Source organism: Chinchilla lanigera, unplaced genomic scaffold (assembly GCF_000276665.1).
Source record: "Chinchilla lanigera isolate Chin_1 unplaced genomic scaffold, ChiLan1.0 scaffold00028, whole genome shotgun sequence".
NCBI lineage: Eukaryota > Metazoa > Chordata > Mammalia > Rodentia > Chinchillidae > Chinchilla > Chinchilla lanigera.
This window is the reverse complement of record NW_004955429.1, coordinates 4574518-4602377: the sequence shown is the minus strand read 5'-3', so window position 1 is coordinate 4602377 and position 27860 is coordinate 4574518. Positions and strand designations below refer to the sequence as shown.

The window sequence follows — 27860 nt, the reverse complement described above, 5'->3', positions numbered from 1 at the left end:
ATTAATGAGGTAAAATTCTACAGGAGAGGGTTTAGACACCGTTTGTATTTCTTCTGGTATTAAGTATGTGATCACTTAAATAGGATGTATAGCGATCAAAAAATCAGTGGAAAAATTTAGAGACTGCGATCTCAGCCATTGTGAAAGGAAAATCATTCACTGGACATGTGGTTAAAAGAACGAGAAAGCTTTATTCCAGGCCCTTGCAATAGGGCAGAGGTAACAAGATGGAGACTGTGGCTGAACTTAATAGCAGGAGTCTTTGCTAAAATTGGGCTCAGTGACCAAGGCTGGGGAAGTGGGGAGGGCTTGAAGAAGGTTGGCCAAAGCCTGGTTGTGAAGGGCTCTGTTATCGCAGAGTGGAGCGGAGGGGAGGAGAGAGGACGGGAGGGGAGGAGAAGACAGGACAGGATAGGACAGGACCATCCCCTCCTGGGCTGGTCAGCTATGGAAATCCCTAGAGGAACACTCAACTCAGGATGTGGCCCCTTCAAGAGCTGCCACTGAGTAGCCAGCACCCTCAGGCGTGAGACTGGCCTGCTTTGGGTGCTGATGCTTTATCCAGGTCTAAATAGAAATCCAAGCGTTTCCTTGACACAACTCCATCTCAGTTTCCCAGCAAAGAAAAGCACACTCCTAGAAAGCCAGGCCACGTCCCTAGAGAGGAGGGGCAGAGCTCCAGATCCTGAAGTGCAAGTTCTACTGCTTTTGTGAGCCTTTCAGTCAAAAGCGGATAAAGAGCACAAATGAGGCCATCGAGGTGACTTTTGAGTAAGGAGTGGCTTTTCCTACCTGCTGGGGAAACTGAGGAACCACTTGCATCTCCTGCCTGTAGTGTTAAGACTAACTGACAATTCTCTGATCACTGCTCCTCTTGCTGGAAAATTCTTTTCCAACCACAGTGCTGTGATGCCCACTCCCCACTCACCGCCCCAAAACTCCGCTTCCTCTCTGGCTGTGTCATTTATTCCTATATCCTCTCTAGCTCCCTCAGCCAGATTGCTCTAACATTACTCCCTTAGCTGTATTACTCTGAATGTTAGATTACTCTAACATTCCCCTGCATGAATCCTTCTTGATAGAGCTGCTTCTTTGGACTGAAAGGATCAAGACTTGGAGGCCATGCAGAGAGTTCCGGATTTGTCTTTAGTTTCTGAGATACTCAGGAAATTTTACATTTTTCTGAGTGATCCTCAGCTTTTTGTAATGAAAAATTTGTTTAATAATAATAGCTAATACTGTTCGTAGCATTGCTAATGACCAAAGGCTGTGTATAAGTCATTTAGTTTTCAGAACTTCCCCGTGGAAAGGATATTCACGTAATTGAGGTAAAAATTGATTGAGTGACTTGTGCAGGGTCTTTCTGGGTTGTAAATGCAGATAGTCTTCAGGGTCTACATCTTAACCGTGGTTCAAGTCCATTTGCATCATGTTTAAGGCCATTCACTGGACTTTGTGGCTATTATCTTGAAAAGAAACCACGTCTGAACACATTGTTTTCCAGAAGACTCTCCAAATTCAGAACAGGACTTGGACAAGCTGGGGGGAAAGTCACCTCCTCCCCCGCCACCACCCCCTCGGTGGAGCTACCTGCCTGGATCGGGACTCACCACCACGAGGTCGGGCGACGTGGTCTACACCGGCAGGAAGGAGAGCGCCACCTCTAAGGTCTGAGGGCTTGAGTCCTGTTCAGGCAGCTCCTGGGTGCAGACGATACCCTTACACAGGATTCTTCTCTTTGTTTGAATGTGAAAAGCAGTGAGGCAGAGAAGCAGACTCTAATAAACTAGATCTCTAGGAAGTGCTAGAGAACTGTCAACCAGGGTTGGAGACGTAGCTCAGCACCTTGAGTTTTATCCTGGCCTGACTTCCAGCTGTGACAGTGTGAAATGCCAGCCACTAGCTACTTCCCCAGCAGGGTGTCACAAGATGGAGACGGGGGTGAGAGGGGAAGCAAAAGAAAGACTAATCTTACAAACGTAATTGAGATTAGCTGACGTCATTGTAGGAATTTACATAGAAAGATGTTAAATGAACCACACCTTGCACGTAACTTGCTAAGTTTCGTCTTCTATTAAGATATAATTTTCAGAGCCAGGCGTGGTAGTACACACCTGTAATCCCAGCACTTCGGAGGCTGAGACAGGAGGATTGCCATGAGTTGAGGCCAGCCTGGGCTGCATAGCAAACCCTGTTTCAAAAAACAAACAAACAAACAAAATTAAGTTTCAAAGAAATGGGGGGAAGGTCTTTCTTGAAGATAGTAAACATTGAGGAATTACAGTTTTATTAAAATTCTTCTTGTCCGTTCACCAAAATAACAACTTACTCAAACAGCTATTTGAGCTAAATGCAAGGGAATAAAATAGCTTCTCAGCTAGACATAAAGAGCAGGGAGCCACTAGAGCAGACTGTGGGGGCTGCGTGACCTGCCCCCTTTCCCCTGCCCCTGAGAGCTGTTAAGCCAGTGTTTATGACTTAAATCCCCACAGGCAAGTGGTGAAGATGCAGGACCAAGCCCACAGAGTCGAGCCACAAAATGCCCTTTGGAGGAGCCCGCTGCAGCCTGGACCCCTGCCCCACCACCTGTCATTACCTCTTCCTCAAAGGGGGATGAGGAAGAGGAAGAAGAAGGAGACAAAATCATGGCAGAGCTCCAGGTACGTGGACCAGGTGACCGCTGCTGGCCCCCTGCCTTCTCACCGTAGCTCTCAGAGCTGCTACAGCTGAGGGCCAGCAGGGGTTGCATCAGCTACGCCTCTGGCCATCCCCTCCATTTTTCCAAGGTGACACTGAACCACAGTCCCCGTGTAAGACATGTGTGAGGAAGGACCATTTCACTGCACAGCCCAGATAGATGTTTCACTATCTGGAAACATCAGCCGCACACCTCCCTAGCTCTGGCTGCTAGGATTTACTTTCCTTCCTTCTAGACTTAAAACTCTGCTTCATCTCAAAAGTGATTCGGACAGTGATTAGAAAGACAGCGTTGTCTGTCTTAATAAGGACTGACCGAAGCACACTTGTGTGGGTTCCTGTGCTGTGGCTTTACCCTTTAATGGACTGATCCTGAATTGTGACTCAGGGCCAGGGACTGGCCCCCTGTAGCTCATACGGCTTCCTGTTTGATGTCATCTTGTCAGAGGTTCTGAAGAGTTCAATGACTTTGTTTCCCGTTTTCCTTGGCCTATTGGAGAAATGATACTTTACTACTTTAGGTCTTTACTTTTTAAGTATTAGACATAGTTGACTCATAGGATTAAGGATACGATACAGTCACTGTAGGTAAAACGGATCCCCTGTTCTGACCACGGATGTGACTCTGCCCTAGAAGCGTGTGCTCGGAGAACTTGTCTAATTACAGACACGTGTGCTTTGGTTAACTCATGTTTATTATACGCTGCTTCTGTCAATCAGGTAGTCAGACCACAACCTCCTTGGGGCCTCGGAGCATGTTGTAATAGCACCACTGTACCAGTGGTTTTGTGCAAGCCTGTTAATTTTCAAATTTCATTTGGAGTAGGGAGAAATTTCAAACCATGTTATTTTCAAGGCAGTTGTTCTACTCTGGTTTCCATGGAAATAGTTACCAAAATTGAGCTGCCTGGATTTTCCAGAGAAGATGGGGCTGCTGATTGTGTGGTCATGCACAGGCAGCCTTTCACGCTTCCCTAAAACTCACAGACTGGCCTGGGACCTTCCCTCCACCAATCAGTCTGTTCACAGCTTTCAAGACTGATCAGAGACTCATTCATAGGAACCATAGCTTTCTAATGTTAGGAACCTGCAGATCTGTGAATCCTCCAGTTTAGCTCTCTAAGAGAAGTCACACATTTGCTATGAGTGCTCACTTCCAGCCCATCACTTGGTGAGGTTTTCCTGTGCTGAAGTCTTTGTCTTTTTTGGGGGGGAGGTTTTCTCCGGTACCAGGAACCGAACTCATGACATTGCGCTTGCCAGGCAGGCACTTTGCCGCTGAGCTAAATCCCCAGCCCCTGAAGTCTTTGTCTTTGCTGAATACCTCATAAAAAGTAGAGTGTCCAATCGCTTCCCCTGTGATTGGTACCAATGTAACAGTGGTGAATCAAGAGCTCTAACCCTAACTCAGCGAAACCCTCCCACTGGGATGAAGACCCAAGCTGCTGAACCAGAAAGCTGGCCAAGGGCCCACGGCTGTGAGGGTTTCTTTGCCTGTGCACTCTCGGGGGTTAGGTCCCAGGCAGGATAAGGAGACTGCAGCCTCCTCTAAGACTAGTTATGGAACAGCTTCATATGGTCTTGTCACTGGACATTGGGAAAAAAACACAGGTTGCAAAATCCAGACCTTCACAGCCCAAAGCAAATGGCACATGACCTCAGCACGTCCAAGATGAGCGAAGCACAACCGAAGCACAGCAGGACTGGCTTCCCGGGAGGCAGCAGGGAGTGAAGGTGCAGCCAGAACAGAACAGACAGAGTGAAATTCCCAGTGATAACACTTGACATTTTAAAAAAGCACTAAGCAGTGATTTAAGATGATTCACATTATTAGGAAGGCACTTGTAAAACGAAATATCCTACCCCCCAGGCATTCTGATTTACCTCTTCTCTGAGTGGGGCGTGGGTAACAGTACTTTTTAAAGAAGGGGAATTGTTGAGAGCCACAAATGTTCATGAAGTTGGGTCCCGGAGTCCTTATCTCTCCTTTGGCCATGACTGTGGTTTCTGGAGCTGGGACACCCGTTGTCTCTTTTGGCCATACAGATTCTATCTTTGTCTGAGAACTGACCCGCCTGACTCAGCGTCACACAAGCCCACTATGGGCCCTCACAGTCACCACAGTTGGCTTCTGGAGGCAAATCTGTTTAGCTCAGGTGGCTCCCGGGCCCCTGGGGCATCACTGTACTGTAAGCCAGCCCCAGAGCATGGGAGGGCCTGTCACTGTTTCAGAGAGTGGCTTTGCTAAGGAATAGTTTTAGGGTTTAAAGGGTTAAAATGTCTTGTGAGGGTTTTTTTGTTGTTTTGTTTTTCTATAATTTCAGCAAAGCTAGTAAAAGATGAAGGAAAAAGAAAGGTATCTCTTTGTTTTAATTCACTTGCATGTTCAACATTATGAAAAGGTCAAGCCAGGAGCTCTATCGAATAAATTCAAATCATGTTCATGGGATAGAAGAGTGTTCCTTCTCTTTTTGTGTGTGTGCTGGGAATTGAACTCAGGACCTCACACCTGCTAAGCAAGTGCTCTCCCCGCAAGCCGCACCCCAGCCTGAGGGCGTCCCCTTTAGGGCTCTGCCACCTCATCCTGGTTAGGAAGTCTTTCCCTGGCCTCTGCCCCCAGCCCCCTCTGCAAACTTGAGGCCCAGCAAGGCGCAGGATCTCGGGTGCTATCTCCCTGAGGTGAGCTTCCCTGCAGCACCAGGGCTGGGGATCCCCACACCTCTGGATTCCTGTGTTTCCTCTTTTCTCCTTGTACACTTGGATCCCTGTTAACCTCCATATTTTAATTCCTTAGGCATTCCAGAAGTGTTCCTTTATGGATGTAAATTCAAACAGTCATGCCGAACAGTCCCGGGCTGACAGTCACGTTAAAGACCCTAGGCCAGGCGTCACAGCCCTACCCAAGGAGAAGAAGGTAACGACGTGGCAATTACATGTTTGCCACATGGTCAGACAGCCCTGCCCTCCTTGCTCTGATACTAACATGGCCCTCTTGCGCTTGACCTTCATTTCCTCTCTCTTTTTCCCACTCTCTCCTTTTTTTTTTTTTTTTTTAAACTAATAGAGCCATAGGTTTAGGTGAAGATCAGAGATACCTGGCTCAGGTTTCTAGCATAACAGCTGTGTTCCTGGCACACAATAGTGCACGGAAAAACTAGACAGTATCTTCCAAAACTAAGGAATAGTTCCCTTCCAAGGTTTTCTACAACAGTTTTAAAAAACATAACAAAAAATAGTGGTCAACTACAGAAACGTTTCTCTGTTGTTAACATGTGTTCTAGAAAATAAACAAAAAATTGATGTTAAAAATAGGTAAAAACCTCAGATTCAGGGAAGACGTTCACAACAGAAAATACCCATCAACACATAGCTACGAGGGTAGAACGGTGGAACCACATAAGCATGTATTTGCAGCTACATCTAGGGATGCCAAACAGAATTTTTGCAAAGTATTACCACTTTTTAAAGTGTATCTTCTAAGATAGCAAGCTCAGTATTATTTTGGTGCTAAAATATATCTATGGCTGTTATGGCCTAAGTACTTTAGGGAAAGGATTTGGTCTGCCTGTGAGAGCTGCAATTTTAAGTGGAATCTAGACCATTTATAATTTGGGGATTCCAAGTCATCTTATTTTAATTAAGATTCGATATAACTTCTAGGGTAAAAGCTGTACCAACTCAAGTCCTAGTAAGAACTTATGTTTCAGAATTCAGGGTCACTACTTGCCCTTAGAGGCATACATTAGCGTCAGTATAGCCCAGTAGATACTCTAATTGGGTTCTGTGGGCCATGAGTCAGACAGTTCAGTGAGGTGGATGCCGTATCATGATGTGGGAGGACTAATCTAACCCAAACTTCAGGACACCAGCTCCTGTCAGGCTCGTGGGCATCAAAGAGCCCTGTGTGAATCACGACTGCCACGTTACAGACATGTGAAACAGCCAACAATAGGAGGGAGTTTTCCCTTGGGCATGGTGGCACAGCCCGCAATCCCAGCACTCTGGGAGGCTGAGGCAGAAGGATTGCAAGTTCAAGGCCAGCCTGGGAAACTCAATGACTTAGTAACACTCAGTTTCAAACTAAAAAACAAAGTAGAAGATCTGATTTTGTACCAGGGGAGATTATTAGATTATTCCTGGTAAATCTCTCTTAGGACGAAAACCTACTTATTTGAACTAAACCCATGAAATCACATTGGGAACATATGACTTTTCCTGCATATGGAATTTTCCTTTGTGGCCTTATTAAAACTAATTCATGGGAGTCCCAGCTTAGTGTACTTGGGCCCATGTGACCATTTCTGTCTAAAACATTAACAGTGAACTTGAAGCTTCTCGAACACCTCCCTGGGGGCAATCATTGTTTCATCATTGAAATTTTCTTATTGCCTAGAAGGTTGCATTGAGATTTCTGGTCCCGCAATCAAGGATCCATTGGAAAAGCAGCAGTGCCCAGTCCTGGGTTTAACTGCAGGAGCTTACTCTGCCTAATCACCGTCTACCCAGTGGAGAGATCCACTTCATAACAAGAAGTAGTAGACTAGTTGTCTGATTTTTGTCATTAAGCTCTACCTAGGCAGTTCATTTACCCTTTTGTAAATCACATGCTTTCTTAAATTTTTTTTCTCTTATCATAAGGAAGCCTCCAGACTTGTACTTTACCTTTATGTAATTTTCCTGTACTATATCTCTAATTTTGGGTTATTGTCCATGTGCATACTGAGTGTGGTTCTCCAGTTGCCTAAGTAATCCAGATTTGGGGCTCTCAAAACAGGTATGAAAGAGGTTTAATTACCTTTCAGGCAGAGTCTTAACTATCAAAGACTAAGGAATCATTGGGCATTTTTTTTAGTCATTGGGCATTTATAGGACGATTGTGATCAAGTTCTTCTGGATGCAGTTCCTTCATGCACATGCTTTGATACATTTATTCCTTTTTCTAATCCAGTGACAAAATTAATAGTTTGTGTGAAAACTACATGTGAGATCTTCTACTTAGTGATTTTTTATTAGAGTACCCTCGGTACCAAATCAGTATTAAAAAACACATATTGCAGTGACACTGGAAATATTCAACCATGGATACAGCACAGGCCCAGATTAGCCAGAACAGATGCCTGCCCTAACTCTGAGTAAATGCAGACAGCAGGACACCAGCCAGGTCTGTGTTCTTGTGAGATCACAGCCCAATCCCTTCTTTGATTCAGAGAGTAAATTCTCACTCCTGCCGTAATATAATATGCTAACTCCCTTTGTAAGCTGAAACTTTGGGCTGGAAGCTCATTTACTTTTTTCCGTAAAACCTTGGACTTGATCTGATAGTTGTCGTATCTAAATTTAAGACCCCCCAAGAAAATTAGGTGGTTCAAATGCAACACCTGGTTCGCTACCCTTGTTTGGCGACTTCATGGGAGACAAACAGAAATTAAACAGGAATTATTTGGTAACTAATGTACTTTGTACCTTGTGACTATTTCCATGTGATTAATACCAACTTTGTTGTTTGTGTGTTGTCCGTGAATGTGTGTGAACATTCTTTCCATTTTTAACCAGGAAAGGAGGACTGCTCTGGGCTGACTTTGGCTCAGCCAGGGGTAATATGCTTTGTTATGTTGTTATAGCTTTAACAAAATCGCCTTCAGTGGAACTGTGTTCCACCCCGTTACAATCATCATTTCTTCTTGGGCTTCTGCAGCAAGAAGAAAGGGCAGTAGTGCCTTGGAAGTGCTAGTGTTGGGTTATGCAAGGCCTCAGGTGCTCATGCCCAGGATGGAAAGGCCGGGCTTCCTAGACAGCACTCAGTACCTGCATCCTCATGGTTGGGTCCTTCGCTTCTGAATTTTGGGGAGACCCTCAGAAGTGTAACTTTGCTCTGCACTGTGAAATACAGACAATGGAAGCTGCATTGTAAAATGCAGAAAATAAAAGCTGAATTGGGGGTTGGGAAAGTGGCACAGTGGTAGAACATCTGCATAGCATGGGTGGGGCTCTGGGTTCCATCTCCAGCACCACAAAAGAAAGAAGAAAAAAGGCTGCATCATGATGTCATAGTCCCCACCTGACCTTTAAATATACACACTGTGTTTAGATGACAGTTGCGCACACACCACCACATAATGACATTTTGGTCAACAGTGGACCTGTATGCCATGGTGATCCCAAGGAAATGAGAACAGAGCTGAAAAGCCCTCCATCCCTCCTGTCCCACAGCCATCCTGAGGTCCTAGCACAAGGCATTGTTCACATGCTTTTAGTGAGGGTGATGGAAACAAACCTGCTGCAATACAGTTACGGACAGTGTACAATACTGGATCAGGATAAACAGCTATGGCACTGTTTTGTGTATTTGGTTTATGTCAGTGGTTTAGAGTGTATCTCTTCTACTTATTAAAAAAAATAAGCTTAGGCCAGCAGCAGCTTCATATGTGGCATGTTTACTCCGTCCCTTAATTGCACCGAGAGGCCACAATGAGTGATTGAACCATACCCTCTCAGTTCCTGTAAGAACACTTTACACCATCTGCACCATGACAGAATCACCTGTGGTGCATTCCTCAGAATGCGCCCCCTCACACAGCATTGAGTGGTGTCTGACTACATACCGGGGCAGCAGCAGCACCATAAATTTGAATCTGATCATCTTGGTTATTATTCATTTGGAGATTATTTTGACACTTTGATACTTGTAGTATAAACCGCAGGGATATTTTTAATCTGTCACTTCACCAGGGAAAAGTCATGGTTTGTTTTTTTTTTTTTCCCATCCCAAATGACCACACCAAACCAGTACAGCAGTTTTTCTAGGACAGATTTCATAAATGAAGCAGAAATTGGTCAGATTTGGTGACAGAGATCTATAATTCCAGCTCCTCTTGAGGTTTGAGACCAGGCTGGGCAACTTGGCAAGACCGTCTCAAAGTTAAAAGGGCAGGGGATGCAGCTCAGTGGGAGAGTGTTTGCCTTGTATGCATAAATCTCTGGGTTCTATTTCTAGTATCCAAGTTGGGGGACAGGACTGAAACAACTAGGTAAAAGAAGCAGACATGGTCTCCTCCCTCAGTTCATGGGCCAGGAAACTGTGGCACAGAGAAGGGAAATAGAAATAAGGGATTGCCTAAAGTTACTTAGCAGTGAGGCAGGTCTGGATTAGAAGTGAAACATTCTGCTTGCCCCGAGCATTGTGCTTGCTGTAGTTCTTGTCTTTGTAGATTTTGGTAAGCTCACAATCAGCTGTTGATTGGTCCCTTTATTTATTTATTTATTTTGGTACTGAGAATCGAACTCAAGACCTTGTGCTTGCCAGGCAGGCGCTGTGCCGCTATCTCCCTGGCCCTGATCCCTTTGTCCTTTCAACTGCTCCTCCACAAAACCTGAAATACGTGAAATACTTTGCTAATTGAGATTTTCATCTTGTGCAAACACAGGGCATTGTTGGAAGTTGGAGAACAGAACAAGCCCAGGTAAACAGAGCTATAGGTTTTGGTTTGGCATGTAGCAGTTGTGCTTGGCAGCGTGTCTGGAAATGTAATTAAAGGAACAATTTAGTTGTAGTCCACTTTGGGGGGATGTGGTTTTGTGGAGTAACGTGTCCTACACTATTCTACCAGAATTTGGAATTTTTCCCTGAAGATGTTCGAAAATCTGATGTTGAATATGAAAATGGCCCCCCAGTGGAAGCTCAGAAGGTGAGTGCGCCAGACCTGTGTTCCAGCCGATACCGTGCAGCTTAATTAGTGTCCTGGCCAGGCTCATTTCTGATTGATGTGTGTGGTTCCCCTCTCAGGTTCCCACAGGGGTTCAAAGACCTAGTGACCCTCCTAAGTGGGAAACAGGACTGGAGAATAGCGTTCCTGATGCATCAAGAACATCAGAATGTAAACCTGACAACTTAATGAAGGAAAGTTCCTCAGCCAATAAAAGTTTATTCAGGGGCAGTAGAAACTATTGCCAGAAAAATGTGCCTAAGGTCATTTTCAATTTCACTGGCACGAATTCATTAGAAGATGACATAAACAAAGGGCCTAAAGACCCAGGCCTGCAGCACCCTCTACCTGACACTGACTGTCCAAAGGTGACTTACGGAAAGACAAAAGACACGGGTGAGCAAGGACAAGAAAGTACAGACAAGAGTCACATTCTTTCCCCTGTGAGATCCACAGAATCGAGTGTCCATGACGTCAAAATGGCAGATCCGGAAGTGCTCATGACAGACTTCGGCCAAGTTGTGCTGAGACCCAAAGGGACAAGGCATGCGAGTGTAATTCCCCATGAGAATGGAGAGTCCACCCCAAGTTCTCCCACTGAAGAAAACGCAGCCACCGCCGACAACATTGCCTTTATGATCACCAAAACCGCTGTCCAGGTTCTATCCAGTGGCGAGGTCCATGATATAGTGAGCCAAAAGGGACAGGAGGTACAGACTGTGAACATCAATGCCAAAAGAGAGACGACTCTGCAGCAGCAAGGGGCTGAAACTGAAGAGCCTGTTGTGTGTCTGGACAAGAAACCAGTCATCATCATTTTTGAGGAACCCATGGACATCCGGTCTGCCTATAAGAGACTTTCGACCATCTTTGAGGAATGTGATGAGGAGCTAGAGAGAATGATGACAGAGGAAAAGATAGAGGAGGAGGAAGAGGAGGAAAACGGAGACCCAGTAGTCCAGAGTAACACTTCCCGGAAGTCTCCTCAGCAGGTTGCCTCTGGCATCCATCGTGTGGGACAGCAGGAGGGGACGAAATTCCAGCCGTACCTCCTGTCCACAGAGACCAAGACCCCAGGAAGACAGGAAGCGAATAAAAGCGACCAGAGCACGTCCAGCCCCGCAGACTCTCCTAACGCAGACAGCAAGTGTGACATGGCCGATGACCAATTTGAAAGCCCCAAGAAAAAGTTTAAATTCAAGTTCCCCAAGAAGCAACTCGCCGCTCTCACTCAGGCGATTCGCACAGGAACCAAAACGGGGAAGAAGACCCTGCAGGTGGTGGTGTACGAAGAGGAGGAAGAGGACGGCGCTCTGAAACAGCACAGGGAAGCCAAGCGCTTCGAAATCACCAGGTCACAGCCCGAGGACACCTTGAGAAATCTAGCCAGGAGGCCAGAGCCGCCCAGTCTAGAGAGCACATGTCAGATCTCAAGAACTGACGAGATTAGAAAAAATACCTACCGAACGCTGGACAGCCTCGAGCAGACCATTAAACAGCTCGAAAACACGATCAGTGAGATGAGTCCCAAAGCCCTAGGGGAAACCGCGTGTTCTTCCGACAGAGCTTCTGTCGCAAGCTCACCCCACACGGCCCACGAGGCCTCTCCCCGAAACTTGCTAGTTCTGGATGAAGCCCCCCCTGCCGTAGAGCCCCCCACGTCAGTATCTGCAGCTTCACGTAAGGTATCTTGGTCTGGTGGAAAAATGAAAAGACCCCTCCCCCAGCTGCTTTCTTAAAAATCTGCCATAATCACTGTTAGCAGAAGGTGTCTTGTGATTTAATTGCTTCCTTTCAGGTGGCTCGTGTAGTTTGTCTTTGCACCATGATATCCTTTTCCCCTCTCTCCCTCACCTTACAAACAACAACTAGGCGTCTAACCGCTAATTGATTCTGTTTTTACCTCTGTTGCTGATCGGTGCTGGGTAAACGTGAGGACGGTGGGCCGGCCATTTGCTGTTGAAACGATTGCTCTGATACATTAAAATCTGTTGGATCAGTAGTGAGCGGTTCATTCTGTGTGATTCTTCTGATTAACCCCAGCTGGTGTCTCAATCTGTCCTGCATGCAGGGCTCTGGCTTCTCACCTTGACCTTCTCTGCGCGCCGTGGGGCAGCCTTGGCCGTAATCCACTCACGTGCCTCTCTTTCTCTCCCCGTTCTCGCTGATTCTTCCCGCAGGGCTCCAGTGCAACCCCACAGACAAGCCGGATGCCTGTTCCTATGAGTTCCAAGAGCCGACCCGGCAGCCTGGACAAACCCAGCAAGCAGTCCAAACTGCAGGATCCCCGCCAGTACCGTCAGGTAGTTTTACCTTAAACCCACTTTTGGATGGACATTCTTGCAGTTAAGAAGCGCAAATCTCTTGACTTAGTTTATACCAGATACTGTGTTTTCTTGTCAGATATGGTTTACATAGACACCCTGGATCTGGGGGCATGAAGAAAGTCTAAAATACCTTTGTCACTTTTCTCCACGCTCTTGCATGCATGCAATAACACATCATTACTTTAGGACTCCAAATTTTAACTGTAAATTTTAACCGTGCCGGACTGGTGGAATTTTTTTGGTGAATATAGTGCCACATCAGAACACTTTGGGAAAGAGAAAAACCAGCTGGTTGTTGACCCGCCCTTAAAGTCACCAATACGGTGTTGACTGTGTCGCCTTAGGAGCACACTCAGGCGCCCTCGCACACGCACGTCCAGCCCGGCTGGTCCTCATCCCCACCGTGGCCCCCCTGGCACTCAGCGTGGTCACTGCAGTGACGGACGTGCATTCTCCCTTTCTGTCTGGGCTCAGTATCCTGCCATGCGCTAGTGGGGGGTCTCCACCAGATCCAGAGAAGCACAGGATGTAGCTCAGGCCTTGAACGGTGGGTTGTGATTTTGCTGAACGATTCTCAGAGGGGCTGTGTTGCCAAGCCCTGAGGGTCGCTGTGTTACCAGCTTTCTGACGAACTGTCTCCCGCCATCTCTGTTCGCAGGCTAATGGAAGTGCTAAGAAAGCTGGTGGGGATTGTAAGCCTACTTCCCCCTCCTTCCCTGCTTCTAAGATCCCAGCCCTTTCTCCCAGCTCTGGGAAAAGCAGTTCTCTGCCCTCTTCTAGTGGTGACAGCTCTAACCTCCCTAATCCACCTGCTGCTAAACCATCGGTTGCTTCTAACCCTCTCAGCCCCCAAACAGGACGACCCGCACACTCCGCCTCCCACATCCCTTCTGTCTCTAATGGCTCCTTAAAGTTTCAGAGCCCCACTCACACCGGGAAGAGTCCCCACCTCTTCTCACCGCAGACTCCCAATGGCCGGGCCGCCCCTCCTGCCTCAGCCTCCGCCTCGCCCTCCCCGCCCTCCCCTGCCTCGCCCACCGCCCCGAGCCAGGGCGCCAAGGGCTCGAGGACCATCCACACTCCCGCCCTCACCAGCTACAAGGCGCAGAATGGAAGTCCAAGCAAAGCCACCCCATCCACGGCCAAGGAAACCTCTTAGAGGCTAAATCCCATTAGGCACAAGTTGGAATTAATTTTTTTAATTTTTTTTTTTTTTTTTTTTTTTTTTTTTAGCAGTCTGCAACTGTTTTCACCAGAGAATGTAAAATATTACTGTACCGTTGAGGCTTAATGCAAAGTATGTGCTAAGTACTGGATGGATAGATCTCAGTAAGACTTTTGTTTTTTACTTTGTTCCTGTTGTAACTGCATAGTATTTACTGTCTAGATTCAATACCTATTAACTGAAGTCAGCATGTGCTACAAAAAGAGGGTTTGGTGAGCGCAAAGGGTGCGTGAGAGCTGAGAAGATTGTATTAAGCATGTAAAACATGTATGATTCCAGAATTTTAGTATGTTTTGTATAAAAATATTTTTCATTATGGAGACTAGAAGTGAACAGAGAAATACACAAGTGTGACTATATAAATTGTAAAACAGATACTAGAGTACTTCCTTTTATTTTAGTGTTCTTTAGCTTTATTACAGATTTCTATTTTTGTCAGAACTTCATGGTTCCTTTCAAGATCTTTTTTGCCAAAACATTTTGATACTATAGCATTGTACATTTGAAAGTAGTGTGCTAGACGATAAACCAATGAACTTCTACACAAGCCGATAGGGAGGCATATGTAGGGAGCAATGTATCAGAACTATTGCACTGCCATGAAAAGTATATATAATAATTTGCTAGCCCGAGCAAGCTAGTTTTCTTTGCTTTTTTTTGTCTTTTTACATTTTTTTTTTTTTAATTTTAACATACTGAAATTCTCTAGCTGGTTTCTTCAGAATATCTAGCCCCCTTCCTTTATTTTCTGAGACCTGGTAACCCACACTACTACATTGTGGATTTTAAAATGTACACTTCTGTACGGTTCTGTAAACTGATCAACTTTTGTAAATATATAAATATAAATAGACATAAAAATACTGTATGTGACCACACATAGAGTAGCTTTCCCACACCAAAGTTACTTTTTATGCATGCTTTAAAAATATATATTGGGATGGGTAGACATGGGACTATCCACACCTTTTTAAAAAGCAACAAGTTTGCACAGTTGGAGTGTTTTTGTAAATAAATGTATTTGTATAACACCGTCATGTAATATACAGAACTATAAGCAGAGACTTTGCCAAACTAAATAAAGGGCTGCATGCTTATTATTTTTTGTACCTTGTCACTATAACTACTTCCTAGTCAAAGAACAACATGTAACTATTACCAGATGAAGTGTTTTCAGCTTGAGGGCATTATAAAAAACCTGTAACACATCTGCTCCGATGATACCGCTTTTTCTGAGAGTGCTGGGGTGACTACAATGAGCCTAATAAATTAATCGCAAGTGTGGCACCTTGGCTGTGACCTGCTGACTCTTTCCTGTGGCCTCTCCAGCTCTGGCTGACAGAAAGCGAGCCAGAATGCTAGCGCTCTCTCTGTCTCTCTCTCTCTCTGTCTCTCTCTCTCTCTTTCTCTCTCTCTCCTTACCCAGTGCAAATAAAGTGGAAATAAAAATGTCTTGATTACCCCTGGGATTTTCTTTTCCTAGTTCTCAATTTTACGGTACATTGTTGCTCAGGAGGGAAACTAACATTACACCATATGTTTTTGTTTAAGAAGAATGGAAGGAGAGTTGGTGAAAACACCAAGATCGTGAATTTACTACAGGCGCAATCTCAGGAACCTGCTTGTCATTATTTTTCACCTCCAAAATATTTTAACTTGGTGGTCTGATGTAAAGAGCAAATAGTCTTGCACTTTAGAACCCACTTGTATGTTCCCATGCTCTATAATGAGCTAGGTGGGATGCCTTTGCCAGAAGTATTTTCTGATGTCTCTACTCATTGTAGTAATGGTAGTCATGTGTTTCAGATAGCTATAGGAAATTGTTTAGGTATAAAAGGTTCCAACATTTCGATCACGTCCCATAATCTCAACCACTACATTTATATATAAAATATATGAAGAATGATCAAAACGTATGGTGAATATTTAATTTTTTTGAGAGCAGGTCTCGCTGTGTAGGCTGGCTTGCATTCACTATGTAGCACAGGCAAAGTACTCCCCCTTGCTTGGAGAAACAATTATCGCATCCCTCTTGCCCCCTTTCTGCAGCAGTTCTGGAAGTCTTTTGAGTGTCTTTAATTGTGCTGTTCTGGCTGCCTCACTCTCCTGAGCCAATTTAAAATGTTGCCCTTTCATGGTAATCTTTACTTTGGGGAAGAGCCAGAAGCCACAGGGTACCAGACCATGGTGAATACGGTGGATGAGGATGCATAGAAATGTTTCTACAGACTCACCCCTCCACTGGATGGCACCCAGCAGCAGCATTCACTGTACTTTTGCTCACACCCAGTAGACACTCATGAAAGAGGACTTCCAGAACTGCTTCAGAAAGTGGCACAACAACTGGAGAAAAGCACCTGAAGCAAGGAGACTATTCTAAGGGGGATAGAGGGCAATGTGTCTTTTACTATAATAAATTTTAACAAACGTTCTTTGTATCTTTTCATCACACATCATGCAAGATACAACTAAGAGGATTCTTCTGTGTAATACAGTATGTCATAGCTAGCTAGTTCATGCCAGTCTGCTCCTGTTCAGACACAAGGTGAGAACTGTCTAAGCAGCTAAACAGCAAAACTTGACTCCCTTTTTCAGTTCGACTTCAGAATTTCCAGAGTTCACATGGTCAGGTGACACATGGCCTCTAGGTGAGGGACAGCTCGACTCAGACCATCCCCTCCACTGAGATGCAGTAGCCTCCACAGGAAACTGGAGGCAGCAAATCCCGTGGTGCATATGTTGCCTATGACAACGCTCACCAGAACGCGCCCATTCCTCACTCCCTTGATAGAGCTGCTCCGTCTGAGCCCAAGTTTTAGGCCTGAATCTACTCTTCCCTCCTGTGCTTGGTTGCAGTACAGCTCACATGGGGCCGGGGATGCAGCTCAGTGGTACAGCGCCTGCCTGGCAAACATGAGGCCCTGAGTTCAATTCCTGGTACCAAAAAAAAAAAAAGACAGCGCTCACATGTTGCTCATCTCACTGATCTGCAGATCCCTGCTCAACACCAAGTCCTGGAGTTAAGCTTCCCCTTCTCTGCATTTCCTTTAGACCAGCCCATCCACTCCCCCCACGGGAAAGCCCCCTGGGCCCTGTAATAAAGGCATGACACCTCAGCTTCTCCCTCCACACCTGGGTGAGCTCTTTGCTGCCTCCAGGGCTCCTGCTGACCCCACTACATCCTGAACCTCTCTGGGTTCTGTGAGTAATGAATTTCTTCCTTCAAGTATTTTGTTTTTAACCTCATCTTAGCGCTCCTGACTGACACTCCCAAAGCTAACCAACAAGATTAGAGAGTGGCTGTTTTGGCCCACGGCTACTCTAAACTGACAAACCTCCAGGTCACTTAGAAACCCTAACAATAAAAATTACAACAGCACCTCAGTTACTTTAACACCAGAAGTGCATGGTGTTAGCTGCTAACAGACTCTCAAGGGGGCATCTTTTAGGCAGGTATGGTAACACAGGTCTGTAATTCAGCACTCTAGGAGGCTGAGGCAGGCAGATTGAGCCCAGCCTGAGCAATTTAGCAAGTTCCTGACACGTTTCAAAAAATAAATAGGAGCTGGGGATGTAGTTCAGTGCAAAGATCCTAGATTCAATCCCAGCATTACCACCAAAAAAGAGAGGTCTTTTAAATATCAGTGCTGTTTTGCAGCTGAAAAATATTCTTAGAAATAAGGCACCTGGCCTTTTGGGTTCATTTAACCATCATTAATCCACAGAATCGGTCTTCAGAGCATCTTCTGTACAGGAGGAGGACTGTGACCTGTGACCTGTGACCTGTGACCTGTGACCTGTGACATGCAACATGCTTACAGCTTCTCAGTGGGGCAACTTTGAGCATGCTTTGGCTTCCTCATCTGTAATGGAGAATAGTAATGGAACCTACCTCTTAGGATTATTGGGGGAATTAGGTATGAGGCATGCAAAATTCTTAAGTTTAGCCAAAGGCTGGTTGGAATTATCATTACCACAGCTGTAATGATGACCGTGACACTTGCTCTTAAGAGGAGGCCTCTGGTTTGGTTGAGAAGGCAGAGGCATGAACAGCCAGGAGAACAAGCCTTAACTCCCAGCTCAGCAGAGGTCTTCTCCAGCGTTTCCTGGAGCGGGCGGCACTTGGCCGTGGGGTACACTACAGAACTTCAGACAGTGCTACAGCATTAACAGAGCTGCTTGTATTTTAGTACTGCTGTGATGAGAATTCCGCCCAACATAAATAGACATTTACAGAATCTTGGAGTGAAGCCAAAGCCCCGGAACTGCAGCTCCAGAAGAGAGGGCTCTGCTGTGAAGCTGCATTCTCGGGCCAGGGCAAAGGTGCCCCCAAGTCACCCCCAATCGGTGCCCATCCTTGGCTGAGTGCTAAGGGCAAGGCATTGAGAGCACCCTCGGCTAGCTCCAGATTCAGAGGTCCTCTTCCCAAACTCCCCGCCCTGTAATCCCCGCCCGACAGTCCTAACGACCTTCTTCTCAATGCTGTGTAAGTGCAAAAGCCTTTGAGAGCAACCAGGATGCTTTTCAGAGGGAGGGAAAAAAATAACAGCTTCAGCGAACCATTCAAATGGTAATTCTGCAAAAGTAGCCAGATGGCACTGTTAGGAAAAACCAGCCCTGCCGGGCCTCCAGGAAGCCCCTGCCGTGTGCTCCTGAGGAGGTCACATCCTAAATAAAGGATCCCAAGAGCCTTGGGATCTCAGGCTCTTCGCAGCTCTGGCTCCTCTAGTCCCAGAGCCGGTATCCACCTTAGAAGCCAGGGTTTGCCGAGCCCCTTATCCCCCAGGACCCACAGGGATCGGTCTTCGATTCTGTGAACGCACCGGCAGTCCCGGCTGTCTGCTGCCTGATAGGGACAGGTTTAACGCTGAGGTGTCTGGCTTGCTTCACCTTGTAATCCTCACAAATACGCTGTGAGCTCCCTGCAGAAAACGCAGAGGCTGTGTAGGTAAGAACTGCAGGTCGCAGGTCCCGGGCGAAGCTGAGGTTGGCAGGAGTTTGACCTCGACCTTTCTGCTTGGGATGGAAGCTGCTCAGGGTGAGTCTTTGAAAGACGGTGGTGTTAAGCGGGTCGTTTTCAGTCCTGGATCAAATGAAGGCGCATATTTGCAGAAATAGTCCCTTAAAGGGCCATTGGATTGCAAGTTGTGACCGCCTCCACTTTCAAATAATGGGTTGGCAGAGCAGAACTCTGGTTAGGGGCGAACGTGGTCAACTGGTGTTCCTTGTTGGAAGGGAAACGAGATAGGTACCTGGGATCGCGATTCGTTCTCCCCTAAATCCCAGGCAAGCATATAAAACTCCAGCACACCGGGCGTGGTGGCGCACGCCTGTAATCCCAGCACCCGAGAGGCTGAGGCAGGAGGATTGTTGTGAGTTTGAGACCAGCCTGGGCTACAAAATGAGCTTAAGGCCAGCCTGAACTGCACAGCAAGACCCTGTCTCAAAAAGACAAAAAACAAAAACAAACAAAAAAACTCCAGGACACGAGCCGGCACTCCCAAGCGCCAGGAAGGCTCTGAGGTCTCTGCCCAGCCTCTTCCGCCCAGCCTCTTCCGCCCTGTACTGCACCTCCTCCAGGCCACGCCCAAGTCCCGCCCACACCACGCCTCACCCCTCTGGCCACGCCTCTGCCCTGCCACGCCCCCTAGCTCGCCCTGCCCCTCCTGGCCACTCCCCCGGCCACGCCCTCTAACCCACCCTCACCCCACCCTGTAGCCGTCTCCCGGTAACTTAGTGCACCTGCCGGAGTGCTGCCGGAGGGTGGCTCCCAAGTACCTCCTAAAAGGGGTTTCTTGGAGCTCGACTTCCGGAGACTTGCCTGGCACTGACTTGTGAAGGGACATTTCAGCACCTCAGCATTCGAAATGCGAGTCCCAGAGGTTCCTTTCAAAATAACAAAAGTTTTGAATGAGATAAAATTCTCGATGATGTAGCCTACCTAGTCACCTAGCTTACAAAACCAAACATCAAGCCCTAACGGTGACAATACAAGGTGATCAGTCACACTGGTCAGCAGAATTCAGCAACAAACAGGGCACATTCAGACAAGAAAGGGGGGCTCCGGGTGACTTCTGACCCTTCCCTAAAGTCAAAATGTCAAGGCCGGGCATGGTGGCACACGCCTGTAATCCCAGCACTTGTGAGGCTGAGGCAGGAGGATTGCTGCAAGTTTGAGACCAGCCTGGGCTACAAAGTGAGTTCAAGGCCAGCCTGAACTGCAGAGTGAGACTCTGTCTCAAAAAAAAAAAAGAAAAAAAAAAAATACCAGAGAGGGGTACTCAAACACCAAGAGCAGTGTTGATTCACGTTACTCTTCCCGAATATATAATGACTCTGTTCAAAGCTTCAAGCACCAACTGGTGGTTCTCTCGGTTTACACATTGCTGGAAATTTTACTGCACATTTTAAGAACAGGTAACCTGCAAAGTGGAATTGGCCTCTGGCTCTGGTCATTTTAAGCGGGGGCTTTATTCACGTAAGTATCCATTGGACGTTACGGGGTTCCGGCGGGGGGGCGGGGGGGCAGTTCTTCCTGAGCAAATCTCTGGTGCACACCCAGTGGTGCTAGTTTTGCCTCCAACACTGTGACAGCTGAAACTGCGGAAATAGGCGAGATTGTCCGCAAGGCGCAGCTCGGCTTTCAGAGCTAAAGGCATAGAACAACGACGTGGGCTTCGCTTCTGAAAAGGTGGTCTCCAGCCACAGGTGTAAGGGCCCAGCAGGGAACAGCTGCCGGGGGCTAAGCCTGGCATCCCCTCCTCGAAAGACCTCCAAGGACTCAGAAGAGCTCAGCCACACCTTCATGTCCCTCTGCCATTCCAGGGGCTTCTTTATGAAGCCTGTACCTCTTTACAGTCTTGCCCTTTGCGCCTGGAAGAGCCCGTGATTGACAACGAAAGAAACTCAAATTCCGAGCAGTTGTGAAGAGGGAAGGCAGGGGAAATCTTGGAAAACTGAGTGGGAATATCACTGGTGAAGGAAAACTACAGTCTACAGTGGATGTGTAAACTTAAAAATTTGTTGTAAAAGATACATTGTCATCAGTTCCCTTCTAAATACTCCCCCTTGCTTTGAACATGCTGATCTCATCGTCCTTGCCACTTTCTGAAGCCACTCTGGAAGTATTCCTTAGTGAGCGTCTTTCCAAGTCGCGATCAAAAGTACAGTAAATGCCTCTGCCACGCCATCCTGCAGAAAGGTGGTCTTGTAAAAACGTGCTGTGTCCTCATCCTCCTGATGCACCGGCTCTGGCTCCGGGTGACCTCTGACCCTTCCCTAACGTCAAAATGTTGGTGAGTGAAAGATAAACATTTTGAATCAACTCAGGATATCAAGGCAGCCAGGACAGCACAGGTAAAGACTCTCACAAAAGAGGACTTCCAGAAGTGCTTCAGAAAGTGGCAAGAATGATGGGATAAGTTTTCCAAGAAGAGGGAGTATTTTGATGGCGATTAACAGCAAGGTGTCTTTTGCTCTAGTAGATGCTCTTATTTAAATGCTGTATTTTTTTTCTCCGGTACGGGGAACCGAACTCACGACCTTGCACTTGCCAGGCAGGCGCTTTTGCCGCTGAGCTAAATCCCCAGCCCCTGTGCTGTATTTTTTTTAATCACACCTCATCACTACAGTGTGGAAGCTAGATCACTTGGGACAGGGTAGTTGGGACCTGCCTGCCGTGCATATGCCCTGGCTGACTAACAGGAAAGGTGTGGCGCAGTGGCTCAAACTCCAGCAGCAGAAGAGCCCAGCCAAGCCCAGCTAGGTCTGGAACAGCCTGGCTCATGTGCCGGTTCTCAGGGCTGGCTATAGACTTCAGTCACCTGGGAGGGTTGAGCTAGATCCTAAACATTTTATTATTTATTTATTTTTATTACTTATTAATTTTTTGGACAGATTCTCACTAACATGCTCAGTTGCCCAGCCTGGCCTCAAACCTTCCATCCTCCTGCCTCAGCCTCCCAGAGTGCTGGGATGACGGGCATTGTGCCACCACACCCAGCTTGGGGGCAGGTTTTCTAAACCTCCCGTGGGATTGATTCTAACACTACAGCAGGGCTGAGCTTCAGGTGTCACAAGAAAAGCAGCTGGGCTGGGGGCGATGAGAAGGTGTTGCCCTGAAAAACAGAGGTGACCATTGCCACTCTGCCACCCTGGAGCCGCTGAGAGGATGACCTCTTCACCTTGGAGTTGGGGTAATTTAAGGCCGTGGCTTTGCAGTGCAGACGCGGCTCCTCCCTTAGCCTCTGGAAATCCTTAAGTCCTGGAAGTGTTCCTAATACTTGGCGAAGTCAGATATTTCAAGGGCATTTGTTGCCCCTGGTGGTGAATATTTTGGCAACAGACTTCACACTGTCGCCTTTGGGCCACCATGGGACACACCATCTGAAAGCATAAAGGAGCCCCCTTTAGGGAGGGGACTATGGGTGAGGCCCGGGAGGTGGGGGCGGCCCACGAGACACAGAAGTGGCTGTGGTCAGCGGAGGGAGTGGGGCCCGGGCAGAGCCTGTCTTGGGCAGCACTTGGCAGGTGAAAGCCGGAAGGCAGGATGGAGGCTCCAGGCCGAAGCAGAAGTTTCCTCCCCGCTCCAGGAGCCCACGGTGGCCTGTGCTGTCCCAGCCGGGTGAACGGGGCACGTTCCTTCAGCTCCGCCACCACCCCAGCTGTGCCTGTTTCCCTGTCCTCTGCACCCTCGGTCGGCCTGTCCCCTGGTTCTCTGCTCACCGCTCCCTAAAACAGCCCCTCTGTGTCACCCGCATCTCTGCTGCTCCCCCTGCTGACCTGTCCAGGCCCCACCTTTGGTTTCATCAGAAGCCTTCCCCTGCAGTTACTCCACAGTAGAGAGGCCGGAGGCAGGCATCAGGGACCCGCCTTGCAGCCCGGCCCACCCTGCAGGGTGACGGGAACACAGGTGTCCCAGAGTGTGGCATTTACAGCCTCCTCTGGGCCCGGGCCGGTCCTTCACGGTTTCCTGTGCGAGGAGCCAGCGGTGCTGCCCCTTAGCCTGGGGCCGAGAGTGTGGGTCGGGAAGATTAAAGATCCCCGGGAGACGCTTTTCCCTATAGACCGAGCCCAGGCGTCCTATAGGTTCACAGGTGCCAGACTTCCACTGCCAAAAGCACCAAATACTCCCAGCTGAGATCCTAGAAATGTATGCTGAACAAAGCCCTTTGTGCCTTTTTGTTGTTGTTTTTTTTTTTTTTGGTACTGGGAAAGGAACTCATGACCTTGCACTTGCCAGGCAGGCGCTGTACACTAAGCTATATCCTCCCCGCCCCTCCCCCGCCTTTATGCCTCAAAAAAAAAAAAAAACGTTACCAGTGGCCCGAAGTCTAAGCTTCCTGAGACCTAGGCGCAGGCAAGTCTTCGTCAGGATGTGGCCGCTCCTGCCTGACTGTTCTGCTCTTTCGCTCCATACGGGGCCGGGCTGGGGCTCAGCTGCCTCTTTGCTGCATGGCCCTCGGCTCCTCTGGGCCAGAATGGGACTTCCTGGGCGAGGTCCCCCGCTCTGAGAGGCGCTTGTTGTTTTTGCTTTTTGGCCTCCAATGTCAATTTAAGGGTGCTTAGCCCTCAGCTGAAGGGCACATTTATTCTCAAGAGTGTGTCCCCTTCCCTGGAAGGGGGGCAGGGGGCTGCTTTTGGGTTTACAGCGGTCACAGCCCGACTTTGTGTCCTCACAGATGAGTCGAATCACAGTAGAAGTGACCTTGCCCGGCCTAGCCAGCCTGGAGAACAGTCCGGTGTCTGATGTTCCAGAGAAAGGGCCCGGTCTGAAATCCCCACAGAGGAGACCCCCGGGCAGCGGGTTTCCGCCTGCGGAGTGTGGTCTGTCTCCTCCCGCCTGGCCCCGCTGTCCCGGCCCTCACGCCGCCCCAGTCACGCTCCAACCCCACCTCTCCGCACCCCACTTCTATTCATCCTGCTGTCTCACGCAGCTCGGATCTGGGTCCCCACTATTCTAAAAACTCCCCACCCCTTCATGACCCTTAAGGGAGATGGAAGCACACAGGGGTGTGGGTTTGTCAGTAAATATTAAATATAGGAATTAAGGTCAGACTCAGCAAGATCTGCCCAAAATGATGAAGGACCGCTCCCTTTTGTGGGGACACAGGCTGATGGATGGAACTTGGAGTCTAGACACATATTTTCTACCATCCACATCATCCACATTTAAACCCTCTGTAAGATTTGCGATTTAAGGCTCTTTTATGAATACAGCATTTTTAGCCAGGTGTGGTGGTGCGCACCTGTACCCCCACCACTTGGAAGGCTGAGGCAGGAGGATTGCCGTGAGCTTTAGGCCAACCTAAATTACAGAGCAAGACCTTGTCCAAAAACAAAACCAAAAAACCCGTTTGTTCCTCTGCTACCACCTGGTGGTCATTTCTGGAACTTCCTCTAAAACCACAGGAGGCCTTGCTCCTTAAAGCTCTCAACTTTCTTGCAGTTTTTGCCGCAGTTATAAAAATGTGGTAAGCCTGGCCGGCGTGTGAAGCTGTAGCCCTGGATGAAACGGTGAGGCGGCTGCCATCCGTCCTCGCTCAGGGCCTCCCATCCTTGTTATTTTGGAAAAAGTGAAACAAACATCTAAGACAGAGGAACTGGTGTTCCTTCCAGGCGCGTTAGGGCTGCGGGAGAGAGCTCGGTGGTTTGGGTAAAGGGCACCGCTCCCGTGATGGCGTCGTGAGAGGGCGGCTCCCAAGGGGACCTGCCTGGACCCTCACCCTACACTCAGGAAGCGCGACCAGTCCCCGAGAGCAGCCCTTACCGCCTACTGTCCACCAGGAGCGCTCTGTTCTCGCCTTTGTACCTGGAGGATTCCTGGAGGGAATTTTGCTGTCTGCTGCAGGACGAAGGCGATAGAAACTATAAACACATAGGTTTCCTAAAAAGCTGTGTCACAGAGCCAAGCGTGTGCCGGGATCCCAGCACTCCGGGAAGGTGGGGCAGAAGGACTGGAAGTTTGAGCCCGGCCCGGGCAACTTCGGGAGATTTTGGCACAAAATAGGGAAAGGGCTGGCGGCGTAGCTCAGCACAAGGGCCCTGGGTCTGACCCCCAGCACTGCACCAAAGCAGCAGGAAAAGACACAGGGGCAGCTGAGATAAGCAAAGCGGTGTCAGCGCGGGCTCTTCGGCAAGCAGGGCGGTGTATTTCATGAAATTCCAAATGGAAGTCTCCGGGCAGGGCCTCGGGGAAGTGTCCTTCTTGGCCCGCGCCTACAGTTTTATTCTAGTGCTTACTTGTGACTGCGACACACGCCGCAGGGACATCCCACAGCTCACCCAGTGAGGTCTGTCACCGAGAGCGCCGAGGCCCCTCCGCACGCACACAGCCGAGCTCCCGTCCGGACATCAGTAAGGCAACTGATGCTCTGGCCCTCGGGACAAATTTACGTGCATTCCTGTCCCACCGCTGTCCGTAGGAGTAAACAGGTCATCCCAGGTGCAGCTAAACACGAATCCGAAGCCCCTGCTAGGTACCCGCGGCCTCCTCCAACACCCCCACCTCTGCTACTCCACACTGTGCCCAGCAGCAGGTCGGTGCAAAGGCCTCACCCCCTGTACTGAGCTCCACTCGGTGGGGAGAGCTCTTCCTCCCCAAACCCACACCAGAGTGCTGGGGGGCTGCACAGAACTGTCACCCATAACAAAGGGCTGTCTGCTCCTGAGAACGAGGGCTGGAATCCTCCTGGGCAACTTTGCAGACTCCGCACTGGTCCCCCGCTGCCTCACAGCGAAGTGGCCGCCGAGCTCGTCTGAGGTGTGCTTTGTTCTTCTCCATCTCCCTCCATCTCCAGGTGACCAGCAGCTCCCCTCCAAAGTCCTGCCCGGGAGGGGATCTGCAAGTGATGGGGCCGGAGACTTCGTCCAGACAGCGTTGTCTTCTCGGCTGGGGTGGGTGTGGCCCTGGGTGCAGCCGCAGAACCCACAGTGCGTCCGCAGCGGCCTGGCTGGGATGGACGCCGGTCCCGCATCCGGAGCGCTGACAGCTCTGTCTGCCGCCCCGCTCCAGTCTGCTGGGTGTTTCTGCCCACCATGCCCTGGGAACCCCGAGAGGACAGGGGTGCTGGGCCACAGGCCGTGGAGAGGAGAGGACTGTCACAGTTCATGCCCGCCCCCATTCTCTTTCGGGAGACTGTGGTGGGAGCCCGCGGTGACCGGGTGTGGTGCTTCCCTAGCCCTGAGCTGCACTGTTCTTTTCAAGCTAATTTTATTTTGAGAGTTCCAGCCAGCCTTGGCTTGTTTTTGTTTTTGTTTTTGTTCCCAGTGCAGTTCTGGGGATTGAACTCAGGGTGTTAGCCAGCCCTTTTCCTAAAGTTATTTTCAAACAGGGTCTTATTAAGTCCGGGTGCCAGCCTCCTGCCTCAGCCTCCCAGAGCGCTGCGATTGCAGGTGTGTGCCACCACACCCGGCTTCCACCAAGGGTTCTAACGTTTAGCCAGTGTAGGGGACCAGTGAGGCCACGAGGAGCTGCGGAGACTGCTGAGGGCTGTCAGAGCCTGCCTGGAGCGGAACAGCATGGGGCCGAGGACAGTGCTGCCAGGGCCACCGCCCCTGGCGTGTCTGTTGGGAGGAACAGGCCTTTTTTGGTCTTTGGGGGCTTTGTCCTTGCCCCAACCCCCCAAGCTGAGTCTGATTCGATTTCCAAGTGCGCCCCCACCCGGGGGAACGAGATAGGAGAGAAGACAGCAGCGAGCCAGCATCGGGGCTCCCTGGGCCTGGGAGAGCTCTTCCGACTGTGTCCTCGCACTCTCTGCTCCACAGCTGATTGGGATGTGCTGACGGGGCGTCCCCAACCCTTCCGGGGGAGGTTTCTAGGAACGGTTCAGGAGTATTGCCTTCAAGATGACCCAGTGATGAGTGGCTGTGAAGGCAGACTCCGTGCGGCTGGTTCAGTTCTATCTGCTCAATTTCACAACATCCACTGCGGCTTGGATTTGATTAGCAAGGCTGTCCTGGCCTTGGTCCCAGGTCCCATGCCATCCACAAGCCTGTTTTCTCATTTGCAGGTATTATTTACCTTTGATTGATTAATTGAGGTACTGTTGATTGAACCTAGTACCTCTGCACTGAGCTATAACCCCAGCCTCCCCTCCCTCCCTTCATCCGTCCCTCCCCACCTTCCCTTCCTCCCTCCCTCCATCCCTCCCTTCATTCCTTCCTTCCTTCCTTCCATCCTTCCTTCCTTCCTCCCTCCCTCCTTCCCTCCTTCCTCTCTTTGGCATGTGGAGAGCCAGTTTTTCCAGAACCATTTATTAAAGAGGCTATCTTTCTTCCAGTGGACATATTTGGCCCCTTTGTTAAAGATAAGGTGGCTGAGCGTGTTTGTAGTTGTGTCTGCATCTACTAATCTGTTTCGTTGATCTTCAGGTCTGTTTTTTTTGCCAGTACCATGCTGATTTTATCACAGTAACTTTGTAGTATAATTTAAAGTCAGGGATTGTGATGCCTCTTGCCTTTATTGCCCAGGATTGCCTTTGCTATTCTAGGTCTCTCATACATTCTTTTATTAGATTGTTCAGCTTGTTATTGTTTTAAAGTTTATTTATATCTTAGATCTTTTAAATTAAATATGAGCTTTGAAAATATTTACTCCCCAATATGTAGCTTGTCTTTGGATTTCCTGAATCTTATCCTTTGAAGGGTAGAAATTATAAATTTTGCTCACATAATTGTTTTTTCTTTTATATATTATGTTTTTGGTGTCATGTATAAGAAATGATTGCCTGGCATGGTGGCTTCCAGCACTCAGGAGGCTGAGGCAGGAGGATCACTGAGAATTCAAGGCCAGCCTATATTTCATAGCAAAACCCTGTCTCAAAAAGACAAAAAAGAAATGATTAATTCCTGATCATGATGATTGTCTCCTATATTTGCTTCTATAAGTTTTATAGTTTCAGCTATCAT

At 48.4% G+C, this 27860-nt stretch overlaps 1 protein-coding gene across 20 annotated transcripts in view; it reads left to right on the top strand.

Moving 5' to 3' along the window:
• Kiaa1217 (KIAA1217 ortholog) overlaps positions 1 to 15049 on the top strand; it is a 477384-nt gene extending 462335 nt beyond the window's left edge. For 9 of the 20 annotated variants that reach the window (XM_013515417.1, XM_013515411.1, XM_013515412.1 and 6 more), the window contains 8 exons: positions 1505 to 1668; positions 2493 to 2660; positions 5492 to 5611; positions 10122 to 10157; positions 10305 to 10382; positions 10481 to 12085; positions 12581 to 12703; positions 13386 to 15049. In XM_013515417.1, coding sequence (XP_013370871.1) covers positions 1505 to 1668; positions 2493 to 2660; positions 5492 to 5611; positions 10122 to 10157; positions 10305 to 10382; positions 10481 to 12085; positions 12581 to 12703; positions 13386 to 13886 — 2795 coding nt within the window. In that variant the 3' untranslated portion in view covers positions 13887 to 15049. Of the gene's footprint in view, positions 1 to 1504; positions 1669 to 2492; positions 2661 to 5491; positions 5612 to 10121; positions 10158 to 10304; positions 10383 to 10480; positions 12086 to 12580; positions 12719 to 13385 lie in introns of those variants that run through there. The other 11 variants (XM_013515413.1, XM_013515409.1, XM_005386920.2 and 8 more) reach the window with 8 other exon arrangements.
• Positions 15050 to 27860: the final 12811 nt, after the last annotated feature.